Here is a 12,159-nt window from a genome sequence, read left to right as displayed (position 1 = left end):
TATCTTATGCTTTTGGGTGCAATTGTAAATGGGATTGACTCCTTAAATTCTCTTTCTTCAGTCTCATTGTTAGTGTATAGAAATGCCACTGATTTCTGGGCATTTATTTTGTATCCTGCCACACTACTAATTGCTGTATGAGTTCTAGCAATCTTGGGGTGGAGGCTTTTGGGTTTTCTTTTTTTTTTTTTTTAACTTTATTTATTTATTCATAGACACAGAGAAAGAGGGGCAGAGACCCAGACAGAGGGAGAAGTAGGCTCCACGCAGGGAGCCCGAAGTGGGACTCGATCCCGGGTCTCCAGGATCACACCCCAGGCCGCAGGCGGCACCAAACCGCTGCGCCACCGGGGCTGCCCCGCTTTTGGGTTTTCTATGTAGAGAATCATGTCATCGGCGAAGAGAGAGAGTTTGACTTCTTCTTTGCCAATTCGATTGCCTTTAATGTCCTTTTGTTGTCTGATTGCTGAGGCTAGGACTTCCAGTACTATGTTGAATAGCAGTGGTGAGAGTGGACATCTCTGTCTTGTTCCTGATCTTAGGGGAAAGGCTCCCAGTGCTTCCCCATTGAGAATGATATTTGCTGTGGGCTTTTCATAGATGGCTTTTAAGATGTCGAGGAATGTTCCCTCTATCCCTACGCTCTGAAGAGTTTTGATCAGGAATGGATGCTGTATTTTGTCAAATGCTTTCTCTGCATCTAATGAGAGGATCATATGGTTCTTGGTTTTTCTCTTGCTGATATGATGAATCACATTGAGTGTTTTACGAGTGTTGAACCAGCCTTGTGTCCCGGGGATAAATCCTACTTGGTCATGGTGAATAATCTTCTCAATGTACTGTTGGATCCTATTGGCTAGTATCTTGTTGAGAATTTTTGCATCCATGTTCATCAGGGATATTGGTCTGTAATTCTCCTTTTTGGTGGGGTCTTTGTCTGGTTTTGGAATTAAGGAGATGCTGGCCTCATAGAACGAATTTGGAAGTACTCCATCTCTTTCTATCTTTCCAAACAGCTTTAGTAGGATAGGTATGGTTTCTTCTTTAAACGTTTGATAGAATTCCCCTGGGAAGCCATCTGGCCCTGGACTTTTGTGTCTTGGGAGGTTTTGGATGACTGCTTCAATTTCCTCCCTGGTTATTGGCCTGTTCAGGTTTTCTATTTCTTCCTGTTCCAGTTTTGGTAGTTTGTGGCTTTCCAGGAATGCGTCCATTTCTTCTAGATTGCCTAATTTATTGGCGTATAGCTGTTCATAATATGTTTTTAAAATCGTTTGTATTTCCTTGGTGTTGGTAGTGATCTCTCCTTTCTCATTCATGATTTTATTAATTTGAGTCTTCTCTCTCTTCTTTTTAATAAGGCTGGCTAGTGGTTTATCTATCTTATTAATTCTTTCAAAGAACCAACTCCTGGTTCTGTTGATCTGTTCCACAGTTCTTCTGGTCTCAATTTCGTTGAGTTCTGTCGAATCTTAATTACCTCTCTTCTTCTGCTGGGTGTAGGATCTATCTGCTGTTTTAAATCTAGCTCCTTTATGTGTAAGATTAGCTTTTGTATTTGAGTTCTTTCCAGTGTTTGAATGGATGCTTGTATTGCGATGTATTCCCCCTTATGACTGCTTTTGCTGCATCCCAAAGATTTTGAACGGTTGTATCTTCATTCTCATTAGTTTCCATGAATCTTTTTAATTCTTCCTTAATTTCCTGGTTGACCCTTTCATGTTTTAGCAGGATGGTCCTTAACCTCCACGTGTTTGAGGTCCTTCCAAACTTCTTGTTGTGATTTAGTTCTAATTTCAAGGCATTATGGTCTGAGAATATTCAGGGGACGATCCCAATCTTTTGGTATCGGTTCAGACCCGATTTGTGACCCAGTATGTGGTCTATTCTGGAGAAAGTTCCATGTGCACTTGAGAAGAATGTGTATTCTGTTGAGTTTGTATGTAAACTTCTGTAGATATCTGTGAAATCCATCTGGTCCAGTGTATCAGTTAAAGCTCTCGTTTCTTTGGAGATGTTGTGTTTAGAAGACCTATCGAGGGTAGAAAGCGCTAGATTGAAGTCACCAAGTATAAGTGTATTATTATCTAAGTATATCTTAACTTTGGTTATTAAGTCATTGATATATTTGGCAGCTCCCACATTTGGGGCATATATATTGAGGATTGTTAAGTCCTCTTGTTGGATAGATCCTTTAAGTATGAGATAGTGTCCCTCTTCATCTCTCACTACAGTCTTCGGGGTAAATTTTAGTTTATCTGATATGAGGATGGCTACCCCTGCTTTCTTTTGAGGACCATTTGAATGGTAAATGGTTCTGCAACCTTTTATTTTCAGGCTGTAGGTGTCCTTCTGTCTAAAATGAGTCTCTTGTAGACAGCAAATAGATGGGTCCTGCTTTTTTACCCAGTCTGACAGCCTGCGCGTTTTGATGGGGTCATTAAGCCCGTTCACGTTCCAAGTTACTATTGAAAGATATGAGTTTAGTGTCATCATGATATCTATTCAGGCCTTGTTTTTGTGGATTGTTCCACTGAACTTCTTCTTAAAGGGGAATTTGAAGAGTCCCCCTTAAAATTTCTTGCAGAGCTCGTTTGGAGGTCACATATTCTTTCAGTTCCTGCCTGTCTTGAAAGCTCTTTATCTCTCCTTCCATTTTGAATGAGAGCCTTGCTGGGTAAAGTATTCTCGGTTGCATGTTCTTCTCATTTAGGTCCCTGAATATATCCTGCCAGCCCTTTCTGGCCCGCCAGGTCTCTGTGGAGAGGTCTGCTGTTACCCTAATACTCCTCCCCATAAAAGTCAGGGATTTCTTGTCTCTTGCTGCTTTAAGGATCTTCTCATTATCTTTGGAATTTGCAAGCTTAACTATTAGATGTCAAGGTGTTGAATGGCTTTTATTGATTTTAGGGGGGGGGACCTATTTCCTGGATCTGAATGCCTGTGTCCCTTCCCAGATTAGGAAAATTTTCAGCTATGATTTGTTCAAATACATATTCTGGCCCTCTGTCCCTTTCGGCGCCCTCGAGAACCCCAATTAAACGTAGGTTTTTCTTCCTCAGGCTGTCGTTTATTTCCCTTAATCTATCTTCATGGTCTTTTAATTGTTTGTCTCTTTTTTCCTCAGTTTCCCTCTTTGCCATCAACTTGTCTTCTATGTCACTCACTCGTTCTTCCACCTCGTTAACCCTCGTCGTTAGGACTTCTAGTTTGGATTGCATCTCATTCAATTGATATTTAATTTCTGCCTGATTAGATCTAAATTCTGCAGTCATGAAGTCTCTTGAGTCCTTTATGCTTTTTTCTAGAGCCACCAGTAGCTGTATAATAGTGCTTCTGAATTGGCTTTCTGACATTGAATTGTAATCCAGATTTTGTAGCTCTGTGGGAGAGAGGACTGTTTCTGATTCTTTCTTTTGAGGTGAGGTTTTCCTTCTAGTCATTTTGCTCAGTGCAGAGTGGTCAAAAACAAGTTGTAAAAGGAAAAGGAGAAAAAGGAGAGAAAGAAGGAAAGAAAAGAGAAAAAGAAAAAAGAGAAAGAAAAAGAAAGAAAGGAGAAAAGGGTGGGGGAAGCAAACAGAAATCAAAAAGCAAATAAAAAACAAAACAAAACAAAACAAAACAACACGGGGGAGCATCTTCTGATTCTGTGTACTTTAAGTTCCTTGACTTCCCCTGGAAATTGTCCTTCTAGCTGGTCTTCTGGGGGAGGGGCCTGTTGTGCTGATTTTCAGGTGTTAGCCCTTGGGGGAGCTACTCTGCCCCGGCCTGGTTCAGGGCTCAGTGGGGGGTGTTTACCCCGTGAGGCCCCAGGAGGAACCACAGTGGTGGGGCCAGCTCTGGAGCCCTGACTTCAGCCCTCGCAGTAACTCCAGAGCTCTCGGTCTGCAGGGCCTGGAGGCTCCGGGGCGGGGCCGCTGATCTGCTCAGCTCCGAGCAGGAGCGTCCTTGCGGTCCTGGGCCCTCCCGGCCTCTGCCTGTCCCGGGGTGAGGCCGGATCCTGGGCTGTGCCCCAGCGCCCTGTGCTCCCGGGCCTGAGCTGTTGGATTCGCGCCTCCAGCCGCGCAGCCCCCTCCACCGAGCCTCTTCCTCTGCCGGAGCCGCATCCGAGCTCGTCCCGGGGCACGCAGCCCCCTCTCCACCGGGCGAGCCCCTCCGAGCTGTTCCCGGGTCGATGCGTGCGCGTGCTGCAGTCCTTTAGGGAGCCTGGTGCACTCTCCCCGGTTCACAGTTGCTCTGTTAGTGTCCCAGGGAGCCTGAGGGCATCCCCGTCCTTCCTGGGGTTCTGCTCTAACTCCCTGCAAGTGCCTTTTCGCCCGGGAAGCTTGGGGAAACTCCCGCTTCTCTGGACAGAGTTTTCCTGTCCTGGGGACACTCCCCAGGCCTTAGCCTGGCTCCTCGCGGGCCCCCTCCCCCCTGGATGCCTTTAGTATCTTTATCCCCCCCCCCCCCCCCCCCGCTTCCTACCTTGATAGAAGCACGAACTCTTCTCACTGTAGCATTCCAGCTGTTCTCTCTTTAAATCTCAGGCCGAATTCTTAGATTTTCAGGATGATTTGAAGGTTATCTAGGTAATTTGGTGCGGACAGGTGATTTGGGGACCCTACTCTTCAGCCATCTTGCCCCTCCTCCCTTATACAGCCATTTTAGAAAACAGTTTGGTGATTTCCCATAAAGTTAAGCATATGTTTAGCATTTGCCCTGCATTCTAAATATTTCCTCAAGATCATTGAAAAGCCTGCAAAACCTTGTGCAAGGATAATTATAATTAATATTTACTCATTGTAACGAAACACTGGGGGATAAGAATGCAACAAATATTCATTTGTACAATAACATAAAAAGCATGTAGCATATTTAATGCATTGGAATACTTAAAATACTTGTACTTAATACGTAAATTTTTAAAAATACTTTTAAAAAAACCCTAAAACTATTACATATATATGTAACAATATGGATGCATCTCAAAAACATCATGCTGAGCAAAAGTAAACTCAAAAGAATGTTTAGTGTATGATTTTATTTACCAGGCAAAAAATAGTCTATATCATAGAAATTAGAAAAGTCATTGCCCGGGTAAGGCTGCAGAAGAGATTGACCTCAAAGGTACACAAGGAAACTTTTTTTTTTTTTTTTTTTTAATATCCTATATTCTGATTGTGGTGGTGGTTACCCAAATGTATACATTTGCCAAAAGTCATCAAGTTATATGTTAAATTGGGTATATTGTGTATAAATCATGCTTTATAAATATGACTAAAACTAAAAAAAATCTTTTTTAAGATTTTATTTGAGAGAAAGAGATCATGAGCAGAGGGGGAGGCAGACGCTGCCTCCCTGCTGAGCAGGGAGCCCGAGGAGAGACAGGAGCTCAATCCCAGGACCCTAGGATTATGACCTGAGCTGAAGGCAGATGGTTCACTGCCTAGATGAGCCACCTAGGCACCCCAAAATTAAAAAACTTCAAAAAGTCATGTATGGAAGAAGAAGTAATACTTGAAAACAAGGCAAAGAATATATTTAAAAATAAAGGGTACTGCATGTGTAATATGAATACCATTAAATTAAAAGAAAAACATATAGGAAATGCATAAAAGTGTAACAGTACCTATCTTACCTGTGATTTGAGATCAAAGAAATCTTCTTTTCTGGATTGTCTGCACTTTAAGGTTATGATTTTTATTTATTTTTTTGATAAAAAATGGTTTATCAATTCCATTTTTGTGTAAAATACATGGTAGAAATCTATCCAACCTAACCAATCAACATACTACCTGCCCCATGGAAAGGTACTTTTATCAAACTGATTTTAAGAACATCGAAATCCTTCTTTTACCATGTCTAAAGTAATTGCCTACGCTTTTCCATATAACTGCTTTAAATTTGCACATACCTCCATTATTTCCTCCATCCCAGTTGTATTCCTCATCCCAGGATACGGAGGAGGAGATTTGGTTAAAACAGCTCTCTAAGCAGTTTTCTGCTCTCCTTTCTTACCAAATAGAGACTTGTGGATGTGAGGGATCAACAGCCCCTGCCCCCAGTTATGGTAGCCTTGATAAGAGAACCATATATATAGGAATATGAGAATCACACACATATATATAGGAATGAGAAAATCTTTATTATTTGTGGAGCCTCACAATATAGATATAACATCATTACAAAGGTATTTATCAAGCTGTAGCATATGTTAGTAGTAAATAACAAAATATCTAAAATTTAAATGAAAAAAGCTTTTTTGCATGTGGGATAATTTTTAAGTGTCTCTCCTCTTTTTCAGCCTCAAGGTATTGCAGCATGCTGATTGAGGAAGGAGGATTGCAGCATTTATACAACATCAAAGAACATGAACAGACTGATCCCCATGTCCAACAGATTGCTGTGGCCATTCTGGACAGCTTAGAAAAACACATTGTGCGCCATGGGAGACCTCCTCCCTGTAAAAAGCAGCCCCAGGCTAGACTAAATTGATAGCCATAGGTAATTGGATAATTGAATCACAGGAATCCTTTTTGTGATAGGTTCATTTGCAATATCTTATCCTCTGTGATGTTTTAGGGGTTTCTATGACAAGAGTCATAAGATCATTTTGGGATTGATGGTGTACAGTACTGCCCATGTGAACAGTCTCTAATTTGTCTTGTGATTTTTAACTTCTGGGGCAAGAAGGATCTCTTCCTTCATCATTGCCTTTTAGGAAATTTCCCACATCTCTCTGTGTTTCAACTTATCTGTGCTTGGAATTCTACAGTTTTATGATAAAGTTTGCATGAACCCTTAGGCCAGACTTTTCTGATCTTAAGGTCCCTTCCAGTCAATTTGCAGCTTCAGATAAGCTGTTAACCTGATTTCTGGCACTGCTTCAGTTGTAAGTTTTATACTGCTTCTGTATAAAATGCCTTTATTCTGTGTCTGTGTACCTTTTATAAGATGTCCTTCTTAGTATGAAAGAACAGAAATCTGAGTCCTCTTTGAAAGCTACTCACTGACTGGAGCCTGGGTAGCTGGCAGGAAAAATATATTAGAAAGAAAACTAGTAAGGGGAGATTAGGAACTGGAGAAAGGTCTGCTCTTATAGTATAGTTTTTAAACTGGGACAAGCTATCCTTCCAGAGCCTGCCTCTCCTGAGGTAGTGAGCAGTAGCTTGTTCTTCACATTTACTCCTGGGAGCATGGGCTGCTGCTTCCTACACAGACTGCTGGTTACTCTAGAAATATTTCCCCAGGCATCACAGTGTAAAATATTACAGCATTATGTGTTAAAGATTAACTGTCTGAATCTCTATACATCATACTGTTGTGAAAATGTGAATTTTTATAAAATTGTCTCTTGTTAAAACTGACCTTTCTTTTCCCTCTATTTCAAAGTCATTTTGTTCAGTGAAATAGAGATTACACATGGTATTACTTGCTCAGTTAAAATACAGTTAACAACAGTAAATTCTGTCACAAGAAGTTAAATTTTTCTTTTGTTTCAAAATACCTGTATCTTAACGTTCTCATGTTAGAGAAAGATGTCCATATCTCACTGCCAAAATTGAATGAGAAGCACTAGGCTATTGTTAAATGTAATGATTCTAGTTGTGGTGCATAAGAGGAAATATTTTTTAATGAGTTATTTTTTAGACAGTTGCCTTTCCTTTATGATACTTGTTACAGCATAGTAAAGAATCAGTTCTCATTATATTAATAATGACAGCTGGGAGGCAGCAAGTCACCAAGAAACTTAATTTCCATTTAAAATTTTAGTTTGTGAATAAGGTTAGTGACAATTTCCGATGACTGTTTTCTTCATAGATGGCCAAAATGTTTTCAATAGAGATTTAAATGGTATGTTTAAAATGATGGTGATTATTCAGAAGCATTTTTATTTAGAGAGGAGCTGGCTTATTAGTACGCTGATAACATTTTTGATATATGTATTTCAAACCACTGTCACAGAAATCATACTTGAATTATTTCATACTCCCTTCACAGGGATGAAAACTTAAACTAAAAGAAAACAGGTATTTAGAACCATTAAAAACCATATTCTGGATTACTTCTGACTTAATTGGTTTAAGGAATTTTTATAGGCACAAGAAATTTTCACAGATTGTCTATTTCAGGGGAAGTGGAAAATTCTTCTAACTTTCCCCCTTTTTTCCAGATTTTAATGTCTAAGGCAAAATTTAGAAAATAGGATGGCCTACACTAGCTTGGAATTGCTAGCTATGTTAACTATCTCCAGGTCTCTTAGCTTGTATAGTTAAGGGAAAACCTGTTTGAGAAGTTTGGCTTGAAGTTTCTCTTATATCCTGTTCAAGACAAAAATGCATGTTCCCTATAGGCTAATCTTAGGTTTTTATCTTTACAAATTGTTTTGAATTAGCTAAAAAGATACAGAAAATAATAACTCCCTTCATTATTCAGAATAACTTGATAGATGAAGACTCAAAAATACTTAAAATTAATTTTAAATTTACTACTTTGAGCATTGGTAATGGTGGAATATTTCTTAAAAGCAAAATAATTGATCACATCCCATATAGAAAAATTGTAGTGCCTTTGTGGTTGGGATAGTTCTTAAAATTATGTATCTAACTTAAGGCACAGAATCATCTGTAAGGTCTTGAATCTGGCTAAAATATAGTAGATGTGTATATTAAAATTATGAGGCATAATTGACCTGTGTCCACAGTTAGAATCTATTAGGCCTCCCTTTTACATGAGTATACTGGAATGTAACAGTACTTGGTGCCTTCAAGGTTACCTCTGCAGTGGTTTAGAGGTGCTGTTTCAAGCACAATTTAAGAGTAGGGTTGAACCACTCATTGCTCAAATCATTGGTACATTCAGATATGGTAAAATGTTACTCCAGTCCACAAGCAGCAGCAAGGTTTAGATCTACCAAAGGAAATGGAATTACATTTTTTTTAGAGTATAATGATGCATGTTGGTATCATTGAGTAAAACAAGAATGGTCTGAAATTAAAGCAAAAATAAAGTATCTCGAAGGTGCAATGGAAATGAGCTGTACTTAACTCTGTGAAACAATCTTTTCTTGAGTGAAGCTTTTACCTAGCCTCTCATATAAGGGAGTTAGATCGTTTTCAACAGTAGCTGTGGAGGCACAATGGAGGCACAATGGAAATGCGATGTACTTAACTCTGAGAAACAAGCATTCCTAGAATGCAGCTTTCATTATCCTCTCACTTAAAGGAGATAAAACCTATTTCAACAGTAGATGTGGAGGTGCAGTGGATATTGGATATACTTAACTCTGAGCTTTCCTTGAATGCAGCTTTCAAGTAGCCTAGCCTCTCACATATGGGAGTTAGGACATCTCTCAAAAGTAGGTATGGAGGGACTTTGGAAATGCACTGTACTTAAATGTGAGAAACAAGCTTTTATTTCTTAACTATTTTTCTTTTTACACTTTTTAATTTAAATTAAATTTGCCAACATAGTGTATAACAGCAAGTGCTCAAACCATCAAGTACCCTCCTAATTGCCCATCACCCAGTTACCCCATCCCCCCATGAAACACCACGTGCACAACCCTTTGCTTGTTTCCCAAAGTTAGGAGTGTCTCATGTTTTGTCACCCTCTCTAATTTTTCCCACTCAGTTACCCTCCTTTTCCTTATAATCCCTTTCACATTTGTTATATTCCACGTATGAGTGAAACCATATGATGAATGTCCTTCTAAGATTGACTTGTTCAGCATAATAACCTCCAGGTCCAGCCACATTGAAGCAAATGGTAGGTTTTCGTCTATTTTGATGGCTGAGTAATATTCCACTGTATTCATAGACCACATCTTCTTTATCCATTCATCTTTCGATGGACACCGAGGCTCCTTCCACAGTTTGGCTATTGTGGACATTGCTGCTATAAACATTGGGGTGCAGGCATTCAGGCGTTTCACTCTGTCTGTATCCTTGTGGTAAATACCCAGTAGTGCAATTGCTGGGTTGTAGGGTAGTTCTGTCCTTAATGTCTTGAGGAACCTCCACACTGTTTTCCAGAGTGGCTGTACCAGTTCACATTCCCACCAACAGTGCAAGAGGGTTCCCCTTGCTCCACATCGTCTAGTTTCTTGTTAATTTTCGCCATTCTCACTGGTGTGAGGTGGTATCTCATTATGTTTCTTTTTTTTTCAGATTTTATTTATTTATTCGTGAGAGGCACAGAGAGAAAGAGGCAGACACAGGCAGAGGGAGAAGCAGGCTCCATATAGGGAGCCTCATGTGGGACTCCATCCCGGGACTGCAGGATCAGGCCCTGGGCTAAAGGCAGGCCCTAAACCACGCAGGGCTCCTCTCTTGTCTCACATTTAGATCTTTCATCCATTTTGAGTGTATCTTTGTGTCTGGTGTAAGAGAATGCTCTACTTTCATTCTTCTGCATGTGGCTGTCCAATTTTCCCAGTACCATTTATTGAAGAGACTGTCCATTTTCCAGTGGATAGTCTTTCCTGCTTTGTTGAATATGAGTTGACCATAGATTTAAGGACCGATTTCTGGGTTCTATATTCTGTTCCATTGATCTGTGTCTGTTTCTGTGCCAGTACACACTGTCTTCATGATCCCAGCTTTGTCATACAGCTTGAAATCTGGCATTGTGATGCCCTCAGGCATGGGTTTTATCTTTCAAAGTGCCTCTGGCTATTTGGGGTCTTTTCTGATTCCACACAAATCTTCAGATTATTTGTTCCAACTCTCTGAAGATAGTCCATAGTATCTTGATAGGGATTTGTATTGAACGTGTAACTTGCCCTGGGTAGCATTGACATTTTCACAATATTAATTCTTCCACTCCATGAGCATGGAATATTTTTCCATCTCTTTGTGTCTTCCTCAATTTCTTTCATAAGTGTTCTATAGTTTTTAGGGTATAGATCCTTTACATCTTTGGTTAGGTTTATTCCTAGGTATCTTATGCTTTGGGTGCAGTTGTAAAGGATTGACTCCTTAATTTCTCTTTCTTCAGTCTCATTGTTAGTGTATAGAAATGCCACTGATTTCTGTGCATTGATTTTGTATCCTGCCAAACTGCCGAATTGTCCATAAAGTGGGAGCCACCAGTATGTCAATCAATTAATAACAAAGTAAAAAGATAACTAGATAATAATACACTAATAGTAGGAGTCTTCAACACGGCAATCTCAGCCAATGACAGACCTTCTAAGCAGAACATCACCAAAGAAACCAGGGCCTTGAATGATACACTGGACCAAATAGATTTCACAGATATACACAGAACTTTCCATCCAAACATAACTGAATATACAACTTCTCAAATTCACATGGAACTTTCTCCAGAATAAACCACATACTGGGTCACAAATCAGGTCTCAACGGATACCAAAAGACTGGGATTGTCCTCAGCATAGTTTCAGGGGACCACAACACTTTGAAACACTTTGAAACTAGAACTCAAACACAAAAAGAAATTTGTTTTCTTTTTGGTATTTTTTTAAATTGGAGTTTGATCTACCATCATATAGCATAACACCCCATGCTCATGCCATCAAGTGCCCCCCTCAGTGCCCGTCACCCAGTCACCCCAACCCTCTGCCCACCTCCCTTTCCACTACCCCTTTTTTGTTTTCCAGAGTTAGGAGTCTCTCATGTTCTGTCTCACTCTCTGATATTTTCCACTCATTTTCTCTCCATTCCCCTTATTCCCTTTCAGTATTTTTTATATTCCCATATGAATGAAACCATATAATGTTTGTCCTTCTCCGATTGACTTATTTCACTCAGCATAATAGCATAATACACTCCAGTTCCATCCAGATTGAAGTAAATGGTGGGCATTTGTCGTTTCTTTTTTGTTTGTTTTAAAGATTTATTTTTATTTATTAATGTAGAGGCAGAGACACAGGCAGAGGGAGAAGCAGGCTCCATGCTGGGAGTCCGACGCGAGCCTTGATCCCGGTACCGCAGGATCGCACCCTGGGCCAAAGGCAGGCGCGAAACCGCTGAGCCACCCAGGGATCCCCTGCATTTGTTGTTTCTAACGGCTGAGTAATATTTCATTGTATACATAAACCACATCTTCTTTATCCGAGGACACTGGGCTCCTTCCACAGTTTGGCTATTGTGGACATTGCTCCTATAAACATCGGGGTGCAGGTGTCCCGGCGTTTCATTGCATCTGTATCTT

General features: G+C 40.2%; 1 protein-coding gene across 4 annotated transcripts in view; it reads left to right on the top strand.

Annotated features, from left to right (window-relative positions):
• ZYG11B (zyg-11 family member B, cell cycle regulator) overlaps positions 1-9,015 on the top strand; it is an 86,854-nt gene extending 77,839 nt beyond the window's left edge. For all 4 annotated transcript variants that reach the window (XM_072772072.1, XM_072772074.1, XM_072772075.1 and 1 more), the window contains one exon: positions 6,287-9,015. In XM_072772072.1, coding sequence (XP_072628173.1) covers positions 6,287-6,477 — 191 coding nt within the window. In that variant the 3' untranslated portion in view covers positions 6,478-9,015. The remainder of the gene's footprint in view (positions 1-6,286) is intronic.
• The last annotated feature ends 3,144 nt before the right edge of the window (positions 9,016-12,159 follow it).

This window comes from Canis lupus, chromosome 13 (assembly GCF_048164855.1).
Source record: "Canis lupus baileyi chromosome 13, mCanLup2.hap1, whole genome shotgun sequence".
Classification (NCBI taxonomy): domain Eukaryota; kingdom Metazoa; phylum Chordata; class Mammalia; order Carnivora; family Canidae; genus Canis; species Canis lupus.
Note: the sequence above shows the minus strand (reverse complement) of the source record. Positions and strands in the feature narration are given on the sequence as shown.